Here is a 22,388-nt window from a genome sequence, read left to right as displayed (position 1 = left end):
ATAATAACTCTGAACTTTCTTTTCCATCATAATGTCCAGTCAAAACAAAGCACTAAAACCAATTTCACTTACATCTCATCCATATGTTACCTGAACATCATGAGATTGAATGGTGCACTGTAAGAAGTAGTCAGACGACAAGTCAGATTGCTCTCCTCATACTGTGTAAGCCCAGTTTAAAATAACTCCCAACTGGGTATCCAATGGATACACATTCCACAACAACAAAAACAAGTTTGCTGGCTATTCTCACTAGTGAGCCGCCTAATTTGAGAACAAATGAAAGATTTAGCTGATCTGCAAGAAAAAAATAATAAAAAATCTTCTGGATGAGTTCTCCTATCTTCTGTATATTTCTTTCCCCAATACTATGAAGCTTTAAACAGGAACTAACCTGACACCACTGATGTTATTTGATGCCAAATGTCAGGGAGGAGATTGATTTCACACGTGGTGTGGACCAAATCTAAGTTCCCTTGGAGCAAAACTCAGAACACCACTTTTGAAGTGGACCGGTGATTTGTTTTCTTTTAAACTGCATATGTGTTCAATACAAACAGCCTCAGGATCAAGTATGAGTTAAATCAAATTGTTTGAACCTAAAGATTCCACTCTCTTGATTCAAGACCTAAATTTCCAAGTGGTGATTTTTAGACCCATCCATTTTCTGTACCACTGCACAGGGTTTTGGGGAGCCTGGAGCCTATCCCAGGGAACTCAGGGCACAAGGCAGGGGACACCCTAGACAGTGCCAGTCAGCCTACAACGCATGTCTGTGGACTGGGGGAGAAAACCGGAGTACCTGGAGGAAACACCCGAAGCACGAGGAGAACATGCAAGCTCCACCACACAGGGCAGAGGCAGGAATCGAACCCCCAGCCCTGGAAGTTTGAGGCAAATGTGCTAACCATTAAGACCCCCTTATTTACTTTTGTAACGATGTATAAGCACTTTTGGAAAGCCTAGATTCCTATTTAGCTTGCTCAACTCTCATTTGTCTTTGAACCTGATAGGTTCAAACCTGATATCCCGTGGTTCATAAACGCTAGTCTCTTATGTGCTCAATCGTTATCTTATTCTCAAATGTATTCCAAGAAATCAATCAGTAATAATAAAAAAATCACTACCTAATAAACATTAGGGTAAAGTAAAAATCCCCAAATCCATAATAATCTGTCAAACAGAATATATCCATATTCATATAATCAGAAAAATGTAACTAATTGTTTTCTTAGAATTGTATATTACGGCACAGCCACTTCATTAAGTACAGAATTTGAAGCACCAAAACACATCTAGAGCTCATCACTCCTACCACTTCTGATTTGAGCATATTCATAACATTTCTCTTTTGCATACTTCTTTTCAATTGGTCCCAAAGTAAACGATAAGGACGGCTGCTGTAAAGCAATTGGCTGAGAGTTCAGGAGGAGCGCAGAACCATGATTGAGAAAATCTATAAATAGAACACACAGACACGCACAGACACAGAAGCACCTGTCAGCTGTGTGCCATGCATTACTCCAGCACATCTCAGTGTGTGTTTAATTTAGCAGCAACTGCTAAACTGAATTTTATGAAGCGCGCTACAAGCTTCTAAACATTTCAACGTCAATTCGTTTGATGAGGTTCAAACTAAATTCTTACAGGAACTATCCAGCACATTAAGATACGAGCAGCACTCAGAAACATGTCTCTAGACGTAAAGCAAAAGAAAGAGGTACGTCTGGTGTTCATGGGAGCTGCTGGCGTGGGCAAAACAGCTCTGATCCAGCGCTTCTTGCAGGATCGGTTCGAACCAAAGCACCGGCGCACCGTGGAGGAGCTCCACAGCATGGAGTATGAGGTGGCTGGCATCAAGGTGACTGTGCACATCATGGATACGAGCGGCAGCTACTCGTTCCCAGCTATGCGCAAGCTCTCCATTCAGAATGGTGATGTCTTCGCCCTGGTCTACTCCGTGGATGACCCCGAGTCACTCGAAGCCGTGAAGAGTCTGCGCAAGGAGATCCTGGAGATCAAGGAGGACAAGTTCACACCAGTGGTGGTGGTGGGAAACAAAACAGACTGTAAGGGCGACAGAAGGGTAAATGCTGAAGATGTTGTTGCCACCATGGAGCTGGACTGGAACAATTGCTTCTTGGAAGCCTCAGCTAAAGACAATGACAACGTGCTAGAGGTGTTCAGAGAGCTGCTGCAGCAGGCCAATGTGCCAAGTCGCCTGAGCCCAGCACTGAGGCGTCGCAGAGAGACCTTCCCCAAGCACACAGGAGCACGGCCACCAATGAACAAGACCAACAGCTGCACTATGGCCTAAAGTTCATAGGACAAATGGGGAGGATCCACTCGAAACTCCTCACAACATTTGAACCCTTTCAAACACAGCATCATTGTTATTATCTCAGAACTGACAATGGACAAGATGGAAACGGCTGATAAGAAGGGAAAGGGAGTTAAAGGACAAAACAGTCAACCCTCAAAATGTGAGGGAAATGCAGGAACTGCTCATTGTTTGAAAAGAACATGCCAAACTTCATAGCAAGTCTTTTCAAACATAAGTTGCACTGAACTTGTGAAGCTCTGCTGAAAGCTCAATGTCAAGTGTTAACCTGATGCAAGTGGACTCTGGTGGAGAAGCTTTTAAAAAATTTCTGCAGAAAATTATAAACAGGTTGTGTGGACTGTAGTGTTAACATAAAATCTATTAAAATCCATTTTGTTTTGAAGGTTGCCTGTATAAAATGTGTATTGGTTTATAGACCATCATTGCAACAACGTACTGAAACATGTTCCTGGTTAAGTCTACATCTTCTAAATAATAATAATAATAATAATAATAATAATAATAATAATAATAATAATAATAATTAAATAAAGTAAAAATCCATGAATGTAATGAAACTCATGTAATTTTAATATTCTAGAGTTATGTTACACATTTTTTTTTAATGTTTTGTTACTGCATGAAACATTTAATAAATATTTAAGTGATCAAATGTCTTACTGATGACTTAAAATCAATGAAACACCACTGGAAAACACTTATACCATTACTGTATCTATAATTATGCAAGAGTTAATTATTTGATAGAATGCATATATATATATGATGGTAACATTATAATACAGTTTTAATATAATTTCCAAAGTATCATACATCAATCAACATAACCAAATTAAATGACTGTCTGAAATCACTCCAGTCACTAGGCAAATAGAACTTTCATGACAAATTGCTGATTTCACATTTAAAGGCTTGCAATACATTACCAAAAAATAATTCTATTATCAAATTTATCTTATTAATACCAAGGAAAGAAAATGAGAAAATACTAGTCTTAACTGATACCAGAAATCTTGACCAGACTGAAAGCTGAAATCATTAGAGAATTTATCATCTAGTAGTCTACTACCATCTAGTGGAGATTCATCCTGCTTGCATCTCCTCAGCTCGTGCTATGCATAAGGCTCTGATTGTTTACCCTAGTCAAAGCAGAAATAAAATGACAGGGAAGGTCATGGTTTGTTAACCAAATGCCAACTTTCTCTTCTCCTATTCATATGGGATGTTGGCTGGTTCCTGTTTCCCCTTATACAGAATGGCCTTTTGAATAAATGAATCTGCCAGTGGATTTTCTTTAAAAATTTTCTTTGCAAGGGGATTTTTGTCCAGACAAACCTAGACATTTCAAAAGTTTAATCATGTTCACTGCATTCAGACAGGTCAGGATGACAGATTTAGTATATCACTTCAATCGTTATTCACATACCAGTTTCCTTAGTAACAAGTTGAGATAGCACATACTTCTGCTTTCATGTGGTCACTAAAGCAGCACTACATCTTGTCGTTGTCTAGTCAGATTGAGACATACACACAAACTGAGAACATGGTCCACACTAAGTATAGTCATATATTACTCTTACACCTACTCTATACGACACAGACACGCCTACTCTATATAGCGCGTGCGCGCACACACACACACACACACACACACACACACACTTCCCCTTTCTGAAACAAGGTGTATTGTTCCCCTGAGCTAAAACAGGAAGTAATATTAATGTCGGCACTCTACTTCCTCTTAAAAGTCTTGTTAAAACACACAGCTGCCTATCTAGTTCACCTGGGTCAGTTTGCATTTTGACATCCAGACTGCTTGAGCCTACCACGCGCAGGTGAGTCGTAAACCTTGCCTGATGAGCAATAATCTGAAAAAGAGTGTTCACATTTTGTAACTCTTAATTTTTTTAATAGGTTTGAATGATTGTCAGAACTGTTGTAAAACCACTTCTTGACCCAATACATGACTTTGATAACATGTTGGATTGAACTGTGTCTTGAGGAAGAGTAACAAGAGATTCATCCTGCTGTTTTAGAATTGTTGTAAGGTAGCAAGTGGCCTGCAGAATGTACACAAGCTGCTGTCTTTGCCTCTTGACTTGGTCTAAGCTCCTCAGTGTCCTCAGAGTTACCCTGAGGAGTTCTGAGCAAGTAAAGGGTCTGTGACTATATCATATACTGAGATCCTATTATTGGCCAGTTGAAGGAGTGTGAAGGAATTTAAAATGATACTATATGAGGAAAGCTATTGAGGTTGTACTGGAGACCAGATGAATGAGGAATGTGATCTATGAATCTATTCATGATGACTAGGATTATTTTGAACTGCTATATGGTGATAATTCATTTGGGGTTGAGTACAAATCATATACTTCTATGTAAATGTGTTTATGATTCATATTTAGTTTAATAAAGACTCCGTGAAACACTAAAAATTCAACCATTATCTTTATTTACAAAAATATGGTTATAAATCAACTTCAGCTACATAACTTCACAAAACAAATTCATACATTTTTGGATAGTTCGAATGCAGCCCAGAGGAGCTGGAGAAAACCAATAGATAAAGAAAATAATAACAAGGAACTAACTTTGAATATGGTTGCCAAAGCAACTGCTGTAACTCTCACTCACCACCTGCCTGAGTGGCACACAACAGGAATGAGTTCTGAATAGGAAGTGGAAGTGACGGATGAGATGTTGCAAAGAACGCAGTGAAAAGTAAGTATAAAGAACTGAACTGTAGCAACATTGTGATCACGACAATATTAACTAATAACGCTGATAAAGTCTGAAAACGGTTCTACCCCACAAAATGCAAAGTATAGGGACACAACAGTGAGATGACACAGAATCCACATGGCTTGGATGCAAACACATGCACGTTTGTTCCTTAATTTTTGGAATTAAGACCTAACCACTCTTTAATAAACAAATCAGCATAATGCTTATCGATAAGCTCTATAGTTTTAGGTCATACTGTATTCGCTCGAGCACTAATGTTGGACAATTTTATTAAAGCGCTTTCTGAAATACTCACAAATGATACATTTACTGTACGCCAACCAATCTTGATCAAATGCCTTTATTTGGCAGATGACTTCGGCAAGTGACAAAACAACATTCAAGACTCTTGCATATGTATCAGTTACTGTTGCAGCCTTTTAGAGCTACATAGCTTACTGTAGTGCAGAAGTGTAAAAGAGACTGCCTTCATACTGTAACTGTCAGATCCTAAAATTTCAATCCTAATACATTTATCCTGGCCTCAAACAGTGTATATATTTAAATGAGCTAATATTATTGGTTTAAATAATAATTTTTAGAAAACCTGGCACTCCTAGCACATGCAGAAGAGGAGGAAGTACCTCTTCAATTCTTTGTAAAGACTTCTCTTCCACAGTGAGGTCAGTTAAACCTAATCATCTACAGTGATGTTGCGGAACAGGTAGGCCATGGATTCGCCGTTGTGGATGCGGCGGATGGCCTCGGCCAGGATCATGCTCACATCCACCGTCTTGATCTTCGGGCACTGCAGCTTCTGCACCTCATGTGGGACGGTGTTTGTCACCACCACCTGTATAAATTAAATAAATACAGGCCAGATTACACACCAGTTACAATACAACAGTAGTCCACAGAATTATCACCATCCTTCATGGAAAATAGCAGACTATAATAACTAAACAGTATAAGTGATATTTTCAGCTCAAGGACACAGCGACGTACAATTTATATATATATATATAAAAATGTATTCACATACATGTAGCCCGTCTTTTTCAAGGGACCAAGTGTAATTTGACATTTGACTCAAAAGCGGTTTCATGGACAGGTGTGGGCTATTCCTTCCTTATTTCATCATCAATTAAGCAGGTAAAAGGTCTAGAGTTGCTTCCAGTTGTGGTGTTCGCATTGGGAAGTTGTTGTTGTGAACCCACAGCATACGGTCAAAGGAGCTTTCAATGCAAGTGAAACAGACAATCCTCAGACGGCAAAAAAAAAAAAAAAAAAAAAAAAAAAAAAAAAAAAAAAAAAAAAATCCATCAGAGAGTTAGCAGGAACCTTAGGAGTGGCCAAATCAACAGTTTGGTACATTCTGAGGGGGGGTAAATAAATAAATAAATAAATAAATAACTGTTGAATTCTGCAACACAAAAAGGATAGACATCCATGGAAGACAACAGTAGTGGATGATCGTAGGATCATTTCCATGTGAAGAACACTCTCCAGGAGGTACGCATATAATTATCCAAGTCTACCATAAAGAGAAGACTTCACAAGAGCAAATACAGAGGGTTCACCACAAGGTGCAAACCATTCATAAGCCTCAAGAATAGAAAGGCCAGATTAGACAGAAAAACATATTTTAAATAAATAAATCAATCAATCAATCAATCAATCTTTGGAGAGATTAAACTAAGATCAACCTGTACCAGAATGATGGGAAGAAAAAAGTATGGAGAAGGCTTGGAACGGCTCATGGTCCAAAGAATACCACATCATTTGAAAAACATGGTGGAGGGAGTGTAATGGCATGGGCATGCATAGCTTCCAATGGCACTGGGTCACTAGTGTCTATTGATGAATTCTGAAGTGTATAGGAATATATTGTCTGCTCAGATTCAACCAAATTCAGTGAAGTTAATTGGACGGCGCTTCACTTTACAGATGGACAATGACCCAAAACATACTGCGAAAGCAACCCAGGCATTTTTTAAAGCAAAGAAGTGGAATATTCTACAATGGTCCAGAGACTGAAATGATCACTGCAAACTTTGATGATGTGTTTCTTTACCCATTTCTGTGTTCATTTGAAAGTAAAACTATGTTTGGTTCACCATCCCGCTGAAAGCTATCTATTGCCATGTTTGAAGCTCTTGGCAGAACCTACCAGATTTCTATTATTTTACACAGCAGAATTTATGATACCATCAATTTTCACAAAGGCCAATGAACCACCAGCCACAAAACAGCCCCAAATCATGAAAAATCCAGCTCCATATTTTAAGGTGGTTTTCCTTGTATGCAGCCAAACATGCTGATTACCAAAAAATTTTGATTTTGGTGTGCACACCCAACTAGTATTATTCTGGTCTCGTCTGACCACAACACATATCAAGTTTAATTCTAATGGTGCTTGGTTCAGGCGTTGCTCTTTGTAAGCTGCTTTCTGGAAGTCCTTCTTTCTTGCAATGTTTCCAAACAGCTGGTTCTGTAAATTCTAAAACTGTGATCCAGGGCTATTTTGAAAATATTATGGGATTTCTACAAGATTGATATATTTTACCTGTCTTTTGGAATGCTGAAACTGACAATACTGCTTAAAAAATGTTTCTCTTTACCTTTTCCATTTGTCTACATTGTTAAATGTGGTTGTAATTTAGCATAAAACAACCATCAGCCTGTCTTCCTGTTTAGCTACATGTTTATTTAATAATAGATCATACAAAAAATAAGGCTATGCTTTCAGGACCAAGGGAAAGAAAGCAATATAATGTGCATACAACCAGCATTGCTGCTGAGCCCAGAACAGCTTCCAAATGTTTTGAAAAAGGGCAAGTATAAAATAAACCCTTATGCAAACACTCTCAATCAATTTCCATCTGCTGGTAGACCTTTTTTCTCTTACTTCTCGTCTCCAACATATCCATGCACACACCGACATGACATAATATTTATAATTTGTTACTATATTTAGATTCACTTCACATGTAACCTGGTAATATGGGGCAAGTGAGCATAATGATTAAAAAAAAAGGGAAAGTGACCTCGTCTATGGCAGACTCCTCAATGAGACGTGGAGCATCAGCTGACAGCAGGCCATGGGTGGCCATGATGTAGATCTTATACGCTCCTCTCTCTTTCAGGATCTCTGCTGATGCCACAAAGTCTTCCACATCATCAATGATGTCATCCTAGATGAGGGTTTAAAATAAGCACGATACACATTTATACACACACACACGTTTATGTTTGTATACAGTTTTCAGTTTTATTAAGTACATCTTTAAAACGCTCAATAGGATAGAGATCTGTGGAATCTGCAGGCCAGGAATATATAAAAATTTATTTTTATGTGGATTAACTATCAATTTTTTTTTTTGCAGTGTTCAGATACACCATACAAGTTCCTCAATGAGCTTGTAATATGTGACAGGTGTATCTGCACTTTTCTCACTAAACCACCAATACTATTATGGGTGAAACTCAGGAAGATAACTGTTTAGGAAATGGTAGTAGGTCAGGCCACAAATAACATGCCATACTTAAAGTCACTAGTCACTTGTTTTGCACATTCAAACAATACAATGAACATTAAAGCTCAAAAAACTGATTCATACTACACAGCCCAGTCATGTGACATAACTTGCTGGAATGTATCATTTGTGTGAAGGCAGAAGTTGCAGCTAATAAACTGGCAACTCAGCGGTGTAGATTTTTAAAGTCTTCACCTCAGCGTTGGTCATGTAAAACGATGAACAATATCCGACACTGAAATTAACTTTATTTTCAGTAGTGTAGTAAATACTCAGAAAGGTGTATCTTACAACAATGATGGCAATGCGTCCTCCAACATCTCCCACCACTGTAATGGGTGGTTTCTCCTTGGCCATCATTACTAGAAAAAGAAATTTCACCAAGTTCTTATTTTCATACAGAAAACAGGTGGTGGTGGAAAGGGATACCATCAAATGAAAAAGGCTTCCGAGTCAGTGTAGATTTGGTATGTTGGATTCAAGCATACTGTCATGTGACAAAATAAGTACTCCCCATGGAAATTATTATTATTATTTTTTTTTACATATTTGGACAAGCAAACATTTGATCCTCACTGAAACACTGCTTATTAATGAAGTTGATACACTATCAACTGACACAAACTGACATTTTGTAGTAAAGTAATTTTCACAATTTAAATTAACTAAAATTACAGATCAGTCACATGGAAAATGTAAGAATACCCCTACCTTCAAATCCATAAAATTAGAATCAGGTGTTCAAGATTGGGTGCCAGTGATTAGAACCTGCTTAGGGAGTTCAGGTGGAACCTGTCTTTATTTAAACCGCTCTCATATCTTGTGTCTGGTGTTCCCTTTGCTAGTGAAGTGTGGTGTCATCATTCAAAGGTATAAAGTATTCTATAAGGCCTTCAGAAATTTTTTTAAATACATCACTCCACTGTAAGGAAAATCATATACGGGACGGCTGTGGCTCAGGTGGTAGAGCAGTGGTTGTCCACTAATCGTAGGGTTGGCGGTTCGATACCAGGCCCACATGACTCCACATACCGGAGTGTCCTTGGGCAAGACACTGAACCTCAAGTTAGCGTCTTGCATGGCAGCTCTGCTACCATTGGTGTGTGAGTGTGTGTGTGAATGGGTGAATGAGACACAGTGTAAAGCACTTTGGATAAAAGCACTATATAACTGCAGACCTTTTACCATATACAAATGGCACATGGAAGTACATGTAAGAAAACCCTCAAACATGTATACATCTACAAATATTGCATGGAGGAGTTGTCAAACATTTCAGCAATCTGATGTCAGAGACTGGTAGAAGTTTTGCATAATTGTCCACAAGAAGATATTTCTGCTAAAGGGGGCAATACTAGCTTCTGAGGCCAAGGATGTACTGACTTTTTCCACAGGAGAATATCACATCCATTGATATTTCTGTTGAAAATGCTATATGCTATAAAATAAATGACTGAAAATGCTAATTTTCATTGCGGTTTTGTATATCAACTTTATTAATAGACACTGTTTCAAAGATGACCAAATGTTTTCTTGTCCAAATGTGTCAAAAAGGCAAGAATTTCCATCTTATTTTTTTCACATGACTGTATATAATATTCTAACATAACTAATCCATAAACAGTCTTATACCACAGAGCTGTTGAACTCTTGAATCTGATTGGTCAGAAGGGATTAATTTTCTATAACAGCAACATTCTGACAGTAGTGCCAGCTATAATTCAAGTGGTAGGTTTATACTAATTATGCCATTCTAGGAAGTAATTGTTTCTATCCTTGGGTTTCATGTGATGTTGCACTGTATAATTGTGGTATAATTGTATAATATCCAAATTCGGAAGAGACTACATCAATGTTATTGCGTCTGTGCTTCAATGAAAAGATTAATTTTCATTTATACTAATAATCTTGACTACATACATCTTCAACAAGCACCAGGGCAGCGGATTCTGTCACATCGACTTTACCTCCCTATAATGAAAAAAATTATTTCTCCTCCTGCTGAAACACCCTAGGATCCTTTATGAACCCAGACATGAAGAGCCGGTAAGTTTGTGTGCTCAGAAATGTTTTAAGGTACAGTATTTTCCAGTACTTTAGGGATGGAGTTGTGTATGAGAAACACATTTTGCCAGTTTAATTGTAATCAGCATTTTGAGAAGGTACATAAGAACACATTCTGTTTTAATCAACCATTTATTCTCTTCCAAAGTAAGAGGAGTAACGTTCGTGTTGTGCAGTGAAGCCAGAAAGTCAGTCCCAAATATGGCGACTGCATGTGTGACTATACGTGTACAGTATATAATGTGAATATGGTATATCGATTGAAACACAAGGATAGTAACAGTTCATTTATAAGAACTTGTATGGAGGTTGCGCCACATGATCTAATAAAAAGGCTAATAATAAACAGATAAAAACGGTGAAGCTTTAAGGAGTCATTTAATTAATATTTATGAACAGAGTCTTGGGAGTCAGCACTTTGTAACCATATCTGACATTTTCTGCCTCCACAAAGTCTTCAAAAACAGAGGACGTTGCGATTTCTGGTTTCTGGCTTTTTGTTTTATTAACGTCAAGAAAGTTATTGCTATTATGTAAGTGATATGAGTACAGGAACTAACTCGTCTCATGGATGTCACAACATTAAATTTAACTATAAATGATGTGTCGCTGATTAATAAATAAATAAATAAATACATACATACATGTAACTGCTATCAAATTGCTGTGGTATAAGAAGAATAAAACACTTTGGAATGTGTTGTTATTGTCAAATGATCAACTCCACTTTGTGTTAACGCTGATAATTTTCCTATAACAGCACGCTCCGTCATGTTTTATTCCTTCTGTAATGATCCTCAAATGTCGTCCGAGTACCTATGCAAACCCTAGTTAGTTTGTAGTGCACTTTAATGGTTTTCTTTGATGGTTCCCATTTTACCCCACCTACAAATCTGGCTACATCAGTAACGGCAAACTCATTGCAGCACATGCCATGCAGAAATAAAAAATGATCATTGTTTTTTTTTCTCCAACATATCCAATCATGAAGGAGATTGTATCCAAGAGGCTTCTAGACAAAAGTCTGTGCAGGGAGATGTGATGGATACACCTAGGATTTGTTACTCAAAGCCAGCAAATCTGAGCAAATCTGGCTAGAACTACTGAAATTAAGGGGCTGGTCAATACTGCAGGGCTGTTCTCATTTGATATTCAAGTCTTCTCTCAGAGCAAAGGCACAGGAAGGCACAACCAACAAACACACTTGCACACCTGAATAAGGTTTAACACACAGGGGTAGACTGCAGGTTCAGAGCGGTTTAAAAAAAAAAAGTTAAACATGCCATCAACACATGCCTTTCATCTAGCAAGTGAAGAACAGTCATTTACTGGAAGGTAATACGGTATATCAAGTTGCGAGTGAATTGTAAAATGCTCTAATTTTAACCCATGCAGCCATATTATTGTCATGTCTTCTAGGGAAAAAAGATCAGAATCATTTTAGGCTTTTAATAATGTAAAAAGCTGTTACTTGTACTCAATCAGAAAAGCATACTCTGTTGAAGTATTGGAGATGCTTATAAATATTTCTAGAAATGCTTAGTTAATTCTAAATTTAAAAAGCCATTTTTTTGTATCATCAGATAGGTTGTCTATTTATTTTCCGTAGTTCTTTTCCTCAAGGTCATGTGTTTCCAAGGCCTTGCAGAGGTCTTGGTCCCAAGCAACTACAAAACAACTAGACTAAATATCTAATCTACAGAGTTCTCCACAAGCAGGCATGATGTGTTGATTAGCAACATTCAGGCCAGATCAAAACCAAACACATGTATACGGTATATCTCGAGCATTAAATGGTTCAATTTGTTCGAAAGGATGATAATTACAAAATATTTTTTAAATGAATCTCTTCATTTGAGGTTTCTCAATCCTGACAGGAAGCACTCTGAAATTTTTACACCTGTTTCTACTTACAGTACTCTGACATAACCGCAAAAATAAGGTTTGTTCAAGTAGATTACACATAGACTCAAACTGTTAGATTAGTGATGACTAGGCAATGAGAAACGTTCTACTAAGACAATGCATGAAAAGAGATCTGATTAGGTAAGAAGCCTGATCATCTTAATACAAGGAGTGAAAATTTATTTAGCCTAGCTACACATCTAAGAAACACAGAATGCTTTTGACTGCAGGTATTGAGAGGCCTCAATTACTGCATGCATGCATAGAGGAACCATTTCAGTGTGGTCACTGCTGTGATCAGAAGCAAAGAGAGTTAACCATCGTACTTGGAAGCTCTATGCCTGGGAACGGAGCTTGTTGCTTGCCTATTATCAACAAATAAACACCACATTAAATAATGTCCACACAGACAGCTCATAAATCACAGAAAGATGAGCGAGACTTCAAAAATCCTCAGAATCCACTCAAATATGAGCTAGGCTACTTTATCAGTACTGCTATCAGTACCACTAATTCAGTTAATTGTAATGTTTTTAATAATACATGTTTACTTTGTGTGACATCATAATACTCTTTTTTTCTTCCCCTATGAATTTGTATATTAGATGGACTAGTGCAAAACATCTATGAAGCCACTGGAACATAACTGAAAATATATTTTACTACAGCATTTTGTGACTTTGAATACTTATAGTCATTACTGATCAATAATTGTGGTAATGCTATAACTACAACAATCTGCCATAACATTAAAAGCGCTGACAGGTGAAGTGAATAACATTGATTATCTTGTTACAATGGCACTTGTCAAAGGGTTGGATATATTAGTCAGCAAGTGAACAGTCAGTTCTCAACATTGATGTGTTGGAAGCAGGAAAAATGGGCAAGCAAAAAGATCTGAGTGACTTTGACAAGGACCAAAGTCTGATGGCTAGACTACTGGGTCAGAGCATCTACGAAACAGCAGGTCTTATGATGTGTTCCTGGTATGCAGTGGGCTGTACTTATAACAAGTGGTCCAACGAAGGACAACCGGTGAACCGGCGAATGGGTCATGGGTGCCCAAGGCTCACTGATGTGCATGGGGAGTGAAGGCTAGTGCATCTGGTCCAATTCCACAGAAGAGCTAATGTAGCACAAATTGTTGAAAAAGGTGTCAGAGCACACAGTGCATCGCAGCTTGTTGCGTATGGGGCTTTGTAGACACAGACCGGTCAGAGTGCCCATGCTGACCCCTGTATACCATGGAAAGCTCCTACAATAGGCTTGTGAGCATCAGAACTGGACCATGGAGCAATGGAAGAAGTGGGCCTGGTCTGAAGAATCATGTTTTCTTTTACACCATGTGGACGGCTGGGTGTGTGGCACTATGAGAAGATGCCAAGCCAGAGGAGGCAGTATGATGCTCTGGACAATGTTCTGCTGGGAAACCTTGGGTCCTGGCATTCATATGGACGTTACTATGACACGTACCTAAACATTGTTGCAGACCAAGTACACCCCTTCATGGCAACAGTCAGAGCTCTTTTGGTGGCACAAGGGGGACCTACACAATATTCAGCAGATGATTTTAATGTTATGGCTGAGCAGTGTAGATTAAATCAGTATTTTGTATTCTGATTTCTGTTCATGCATCATTACAGGTATATGGAAAAACTGCACACTAAAAGAGACGATTCACCACTTACACTGTAAAGGTTACGGTATATTTTAAATTCAGCTGAGATTGAGATGGATAGAACAGATTACAAAGACTAACACTAGTAGAATAGCGGTCTCTCTGAGAATTGTCCAAGTCCACATGACATATACAACAAGCACAAATGAAACAAAATTAACTGTTACGTAATCATAATTATGCAAAACAAACAAAGTAGTAGTCCCAAAATACCTAGTGAACCAATTGTTTTGGACATTTCCAATCATCAAAAGGAATTAGATGATTTGTGGTTTAAATTTAAATAATGCAAAGCATAAGAAATAAAACTGCATTGCATAGAGTGCTTCAGAAAGGCCATTACTGCCGCGATGCAAGATTTTGACCTTATTACCACCACCCCATACTGCAGAGAAAGCATGTGTACCTAACTAAATCAATATCTAATAAAGCTATATTTGAGCTAAATTTAAGATCCTAAACAGTGGCTCTACTAATAGTCTTTTTGGGAAAACCATCTATGCTAAGGCCTTGAATAATTCTGTTGCTCTGAGAGGATTTATACTGGTGGCTCTTACATGGCAGCTCAAGGCCTGGGTGGCCTGTAGTGTTGCGAACGCATGGAGGAGAGTGTCGTCCGTCTGCCATGTCTGATTCAGAACACTGAGCTTCCCCATGAATAACAGCCAGGCCCAGACGCAGCCGCTCCGCATATGACTGAGCCCTGTGATCAGCACATACAGAAAGAATGGTCACTGCCAGAACTGCTATCAACTGCACATTCATTTCAAAGTCAAATGTTACATTTAAAAATGCTTAAACTTAATTGACTTTGACACATGCCTATACATAATGTGTACTAATGAAATGAATGTAAGAAGTAAAAGAAAGCCTAATGGCATTAGGTGGAAAGTTCACTTTAAAAAGTTGCCCGAAGGATCTTTGGAGAAACAAAAGCGCACAGTTTGCAAAGCTGAATTTATTTAGGCCTACCACAGACGTTATTGACATATCCCCTAATCATCTCTACATGGCCTCGCCAATCTATATTACATGAGTGCAGTATTCGAGGGTGAAGTGGGAAAGTAATTAATGCTTTGGCTAACTGGAAAGTTAAAAACAAGTGAACTTGGAACACATTTTTTGTTGTTGATTTTTCATTTATAATAGTGCATATAAGAAATGACTACCTTCTAAGCTAATTTTAATGGCCTTGATAGTTTTCAAATTCAATTGTCACTTTAACATATAGGTCTGGGTTTTGTTATTATCTCTGTTAGTGCATATAAGAAATATGCCTTTCAAGCAGACAGTCAATTTTGAGGGCCTTGAGGTTTTATTAGAAATCTGTTGTTCACAGGAGAGAATCTGTATTCAAAGTTAAGAAAAAAAGATGCTATTAAACAATAATATTTTAATTTAAATATACTTCCTTTGTGTTGATTCTACATTGATTACGTGATTTCACATTAAAATTTCAATTATGAAAAACATCAGCCTTAAGAAGAAGAAAAAAATTATTAATCAATCACAACAAATTGTGTGATTATATAGTTCCTTTTTTTTAGTTCCTTTGTGGATCCTATTGGTACTCTAAACACATCTCAAAAAACACAAGTCCATGTGCTAACATCCTTAAAAGGCTCATGTGCTTAAGCACACACTCAATAAACTGTGTGTACTTAGTACTGGATGTCCAATGACACAGGCTAGACAGTACAGCAAAACAATTGTAAAATTTACTTCAAGTTCGCCAAGTATGTTCATCTTAGTTAGTAATATAAACAAGACTGCACATGTTTAAGTATCCATCAGGTTATGGAAGTGTGCACACAGGTATGGGGTAAAAACAAGAGGAAGGGAATTAAAGTAAATAAATAATTTTTTTAAAATCAGGAATTAAAACTAAACTATTATGCTACTCCCCAAAATAGCCTGACTGTGATGTCTGTAATATAAAATCTTTAACAAGGGTGTGGAAAAAACAGCGTTGTTCCTTTATTATTAAAATCTAAGATATTCCAACAGAACATACGCATTACATATTACAAGTCTAAAAGCAAACAAACTGAACATTTACATGTTCAACTAGGGGCAGTAACAATACCTTTTTGCAGCAGATGGAGACTTTGCAACAATAATGGCATTTCTGTAATCAGGGATCTAAAATAAAACACATTTGACATAAATTTACAAAATAGCCTCAGCAATTTAGGCACAATTTAGTCGATAAGAGGAATTTCACTAAATGGTAACTTACCTCTTCTTGAATGTACTGTAGAAGGAACGGAGAAGCACGCAGGTTATCCACAGGGAAATTGAAGAAACCCTGGATCTCCTTCTGATGCAGGTCCATAGTGATGATGTGTGTCAAACCTGATTAGCAGACATTTATAATGATTAAAGATTTGTTGCAGGATGCTGCAAGGAAAATCTAAAGCAGTGAGAAATTAGTGCAAAAAATAAATCTAGAAGAGAAAGATAACTATTAAATAAAACTTTATTATACACAGCAATAACAGAGTTGCAAGCTAGCACTCCGTATATTACTATTAAAAAAAATAATAATAATTAATTGAACACCATAAGCCATTTTCCACTTTACCCTTAGAACCGTAGCCTATTTGTAACATTGTTCTCCTTTTCCTTTTTGTATTAGTATGCTTCTGTGCAAACTCTAACAATTTTATTATACTGTTTTATGATATGCAAAGAAGTGTTCAGCTCTCGACACTAATACTTTTTTTAAAATAGGTCTTGTTTATACCACAGAACTGAAATATCACACTTTCCCAAAGTTAAAATTTCTCACTGCAAAGCTGAAACAAAAATATCACAAAATTTGAAGTTTACAGCACTATATGGAGTATACAAGACTATGTCCTACGATATATAGTGCACTCCATATCATGCATAAATAAGGATGAAGGATTTGGGATTCGAACAAGCAACAAAGAAAAGTCAGAATAATTCTAGTGGGAAAAAATAACAACTTTATTTTGTAGCATAAATAAAAAGTGAGAAATAATATGACTAATAATAAGGACTTTGCTGAACATTTTGTCGAATCCAAAACAGATTACTCACTTTCCCACAACAATTTAAATCATTTGTTATTTCTGGACAGTTATGAAACTGAGAAAGTGAAGCGTAAAAACAAAAGCAAACAAACTTCAGTGGGTTCTACAAGTCAAAATTGTAATCACAGGATATTTGATACCTGCTTTGGCAAACATGGACGCCAACAGTTTGCACACTATGGATCCCCTCTTCCTCATCTTGCACTGTTTGCTATACGGAAAATAAGGGATGACTCCGATAATGTTTTTGGCGCAGGAGGTCTTGAGTGCATAGGCCATGACTAGCAGCTCCATGATCGCTGTGTTAACATCTCTGCAAAACACACAAACACACATATATACACAGATCAATCTAATTATATTCCCAAAGAAGTTAAGCAGTATGGCAAAGTAATGGTAGTGAAATACTTCTAAATGCATAACTCATCATGTTGAAGTTACACTTCTGCTTGTGTAAACAGCTTATAGTTTGTGCACAACATCAAACAGGGCAGTTAATCAGAAATGCGATTTGTAAAATGGTTAAATACCGCAGTTTAATATTTCAGAGATAAACAGTTAATCTATTCATTAAATTATATTTGCAAATGGTAAATGGTGCACTTAAATAGCGCTTTTATCCAAAGCCCTTTACACTGTGTCTCACTCACCCATTCACCCACACACCAGTGGTAGCAGAGCTGCCGTGCAAGGCGCTAACTTGCCATCGGGAGCAACTTGGGGTTCAGTGTCTTGCCCAAGGACACTTCGGCATGTGGAGTCATGTGCCCCGGGAATCAAATCGCCAACCCTACAATTAGTGGACAGCCCGCTCTACCACCTGAGCCACAGTCCCCCAGTGTCATTTCTTTGACAACTGTGTCTTACCCTCATGTGTATATTCTAACCACATTGAAAGATGTGCCTTACTTGGGAATGGTTTGGATGATAAAGATTGTTTGGCCTCGAACAGACTCTTTGACATCAACTCTAGTCTCTGTGAAATAAAGAGAATTAATGAATTCTTGAAAGGAAGATGTAAATACCTTTAAAATACAGTTAGACTTAACAGACAGGCAATTTATAAGAATAAAAAGAAAGTCTGATTAATTTCTAATTGCCAGAGTCATCATGCCAAATCGTGGGAGTCAATTTCACCTCTGTTCGCCTCCTGGTAAACAACAGACTTGCCCAACTCCACGCCAAGACGCCTAAAGAGTCAAAAAGAAATGAAGGAAAATTTTATTGCGTATATACCGTTACAGAGTGGGAGGAAATATTGCACTTACAGAACCATGGAAAACAACGTGACCAGCATGGCTATAGGAAAGCTAGCTGTCACAACAGAGGACTCCATATTTTTTAATATTCTGTATGTGAATACTAAATTGGGCATATCAGAGTATTATTTAACAGTAGTCACAAGAGTTGCATGACTAGCATGGATGGAGGAAAGCATGCTATCCACAAGCACGTGTGCGCTGTGCCTGCATGTTATGAGAATTTTGCTCTTTCATCGCAGCATCATTTGTCACGCTGTGTCGCCAAAACATGCTCATTGTGGATTAGCTGCAAGTCCAAAAGCCATTTAACCGACAAAGAGCCAGAGTATGTTTTTTTTTGTTTGTTTGTTTGCTTTTTTAAATAATGTGGGGTTGGCATTTTAGGGGTTAGTTAAGTGCTCACGGAAGAGGTGGGTCTTCAACTTTTTTTTGTAAATAGTGACAGATTCTGCGGTCCGGATTGAGGTTGGAAGTTCATTCCACCACTGAGGAACAGTTAGTTTGAAGGTTCTGGAAAAGGACCTTGAGCCACGCTTTACGTAAGCCTCAAGGAGCCTGTTGAGGTAGGGGAGTGCTATTCCAGTCAAGATCTTGTACGCGAGCATCACGGCCTTGAATTTGATGCGTGCAGCTACAGGAAGCCAGTGGAGAAAAGTGAAGAGGGGTGCGACATGGGTTCTTTTGGACTGGTTGAAGACGAGGTGTGCTGCTGTATTCAAAATCATTTGAAGGGGTTTGATAGAGCTGGCTGGGAGGCCTATGAGTATTATTCCCTGTAATACATGTGTTGCAATGCATATTTTGGAATTAGCTGGAAGGGATCCACAGAGAACCACTATTGACACCCACTAACATCTACTACCATGTCAGTGACACTGCTATATCATATCATTGATAGTATATTTTGTGTGGTAACCGATGGGCTACAGCCAGTAATCTGTACACCTCCAAATTGATCTACATTGCAGATTTACCTAACAAAACAGACCAATGAGTACACTTATCTTACAAGTTAGGTATGCCTAATAAAGTGGCCTCTGCGTGTATATTACTCAGTGTATAGTGCTAGGCAGTCTGCTCTTTAAATTCCAGAAAGCTGTGCTGATGTTAGATTATTTATACATGCACTGATTGATATCTGACTAGTATTTGTATCTGCTCTTCGTCCTTATTTCCCAATGCCATTATTTGACACGGATATTCAGTTTGGCTACAGTGTTGTTGGAACAAACAAAAATAAAAACACTGAAACCTAGCTAAATGGTTAGCTGGCTAAAGGGTCACACTGAGGTGCTAAAGCAGTTAGCTTGTCCTATGAAATGATGAAGGGTTTAGCTGCACTCCTAGATTAAACCACACAGTTGACTAGCTGCCCACATTAGTAGACAATGACCGTCTGTTTTAAACTAATGAGCTATTTGGTTAGTAATTCTACGTAGACCAGCTGCATAGCTGACAGGTTATTAACTATTCATAACGACCTACTGTAGCTAGCTTACTAACAAGCTACTGTTAGTTTCGTCAGTGTTGTCCAGTAACCTACTCAGGCTGTGTACTAAGTAGGCGTGTGTGTATAATAACAGGATACATACTCTGTAATCTTCTTCGCAAGCTCGGTGCATGCCGCAGTGGAGTTGGCAGAGAAAACGCGATAACCGCTTTTCGGCACGTTCATTCTGAGGAAACGCAAACGCCGTCTAACAGTTTAAACTTTGGACTGTGGTATTCCGTCAGGTTGGCAGAGTATACTTTTTTCTTTTATTTTTATCTTTTCGTCTTACTTCTGAATGTGACCAAGCCGGTATCAGCGTGTCATTAAAACTTCAGAATAACACCAGAAGAAGACCGTTAAGCAACACAGTCATAAAATCACGATAGCTCTGCTCCAGTGTCCACATTCTGCGGTTTTGTGTTTCCAAACACCCAATCATTTATTTTTCTTCTCTTTTTTTTCCACCCCCAGGCCTATGTTGCTACTAGAGACAAAAGTCTCCTCCACTGCCGCCGGGAGGTTTGGAGTAGTGATGTGTCGTTCATGAACGATTCACTCATTTTGAATGAATCTTTAATATGACTCCGGAACAGAGAGTTGTCTCAGAGAGTGATTCGTTCATTTTTGACCGCGCATGCGCAGTAACATTCCCATAGGTTCTGTACAGGAAACAGAAACGATTAGATCACCTCTCGCGTCTTCGGATTCGACTCGTTCGTTCTTCTGGTGAGCGCCGCATAGGCTGAATGCAGCGGGGCTGTGACGTGATGAACGAACGTTTTGTGTCTCAGACGTGACAAATGTGAAGTGACAAAGGAAAGAGTAACACTGAACTTAACAGACTGCATCGCCTGAAGACCTAAGCTATTAATTAAGAATTTCTGTTTCTCATAATTCGGCCTTAGCTTCATTAGCCTATAGTTTATTTGATAGTTTATTAAGTAGTACATGTGTTGGGGGAATTTAACGTAATATTTTAATTATATTCTGCTGAAATGAAGGAAATGACTCGTAAAAAGATTCGTTCATTTTGCTGAACGAGATTCAAAGATCCGAGTCAGTAAAATGATCCGAACTTCCCATCACTAGTTTGGAGAACCTCATACAGCGAGCAGGACTGGACTCCGATTGGCTATGCTCGAGTCGGCACCTCAGACCATAGCCGTTGGTGCGTTTCATGTCGGAAAGCTCGTAATTACGAGTTGGACGCACATGAACGCCACTACTAAGTCGTAATTACGAGTGGGAAACTCGATATTTTCTTTGAGTTGGGGGCATGTCAGTGGGAAAACGGTGGAATCAGTGGATGCTACGTGTCTGTAGTCGACGGTCAATCTGTTGTCTGCTCAAAATACGTTAGGATTGTACAATTACGATATAATATGTAACGAACGTCGTGGAATCTTCTTCAGCAAAAAATCCAAACTTCCGAGTGTCGAGGTTTTTAATGGCAAAAAGAAATTAGACTTTTATTACAATAGTGACGAGTCCAGTCGGTTTGCAAAGCAATTCTCCGACCCCATCTTAATTTTTATAGTGTATTTTATAGTGTGTGATAAGATTTGCTGAGTACGAAGGAGGTCTTTTAGCAAAGTAACTTCCATGCATGCCCTTGAATCATTGGTGCATGCTCCCTACGAGAGGTGGTCTTATCAGTACGTGCATATCCTGTATTATTCTAACTTCCCACTCTTGGCAATAATAGTGGATACACGCTAAGGAATGAACGACGGATAGCAAGTTAACGAGCTAGGAAGAAAAAGATACAAACTGCAAATGAAGAATGTGTATTCAGTGATTCCTCACAAGCTGGAGTTAAATCCACTTGTCCTGGTTTCTTTGATTAATATACATGAATACCCTCATACATTGATTATACATGATTGGATTATACTTTGATAAAAAAAAAAAAATACATATTCCATATTTTATCACAACATAATCAAATGCTTAATATGTTTAAATGCTGGTTTAATATTAAGTCTCTCTCTTCATGATTGAAATACATTTCAAAGTAATTATTAGGCCTTTGATGGATTAAAACATTCTTCTCATGCTGATTATTTTACCTTCTGTTTGGACCTGATGGATTACATGATAAAGATTTAAATCATAGGCTGATCAAAGAAATTATTCTAGATGATAAAGTTGACAGTGGCTTCATAAACTGATTAAAAACTTAAAAAAAAAAAAAAAAAAAATGCACCTGGTGCACATTTATTGTTCATTTTCTAGAAGTAGAGTTTAAAAACCTCGCTGTATTTTTTGTAGTTAATTAAGAGAAGGTACACTGCCCTCCAGGTGTGTCCTGTTAGATTGATTGT

At 38.0% G+C, this 22,388-nt stretch overlaps 2 protein-coding genes across 3 annotated transcripts; one reads left to right on the top strand and one right to left on the bottom strand.

Annotated features, from left to right (window-relative positions):
* The first annotated feature begins 1,279 nt into the window (after positions 1-1,279).
* rasd4 (rasd family member 4) lies at positions 1,280-3,022 on the top strand. Its single transcript, XM_047150309.2, has one exon. It carries the CDS (start codon positions 1,691-1,693, stop codon positions 2,315-2,317), a length of 627 nt encoding a protein of 208 aa, XP_047006265.1. The 5' UTR covers positions 1,280-1,690; the 3' UTR covers positions 2,318-3,022.
* A 1,753-nt stretch (positions 3,023-4,775) lies between these two features.
* prpsap1 (phosphoribosyl pyrophosphate synthetase-associated protein 1) lies at positions 4,776-20,596 on the bottom strand. Of its 2 annotated transcripts, XM_017452254.3 has the most exons (12): positions 20,354-20,596; positions 20,165-20,248; positions 18,448-18,500; positions 18,220-18,286; positions 17,451-17,623; positions 16,491-16,606; positions 16,338-16,393; positions 14,809-14,954; positions 12,900-12,938; positions 8,896-8,966; positions 8,116-8,262; positions 4,776-5,921 (listed from the first exon to the last, which is right to left on the bottom strand). In XM_017452254.3, the coding sequence occupies exons 2-12, from the start codon at positions 20,245-20,247 to the stop codon at positions 5,763-5,765; spliced, it is 1,110 nt and encodes a 369-aa protein (XP_017307743.1). In that variant the 5' UTR covers position 20,248; positions 20,354-20,596; the 3' UTR covers positions 4,776-5,762. The 2 variants fall into 2 exon arrangements, with proteins under 2 accessions (XP_017307743.1, XP_017307753.1); XM_017452264.3 differs by lacking the exon at positions 12,900-12,938 and having other exon boundaries at positions 20,165-20,595.
* Positions 20,597-22,388: the final 1,792 nt, after the last annotated feature.

This window comes from Ictalurus punctatus, chromosome 2 (assembly GCF_001660625.3).
Source record: "Ictalurus punctatus breed USDA103 chromosome 2, Coco_2.0, whole genome shotgun sequence".
NCBI lineage: Eukaryota > Metazoa > Chordata > Actinopteri > Siluriformes > Ictaluridae > Ictalurus > Ictalurus punctatus.
Note: the sequence above shows the minus strand (reverse complement) of the source record. Positions and strands in the feature narration are given on the sequence as shown.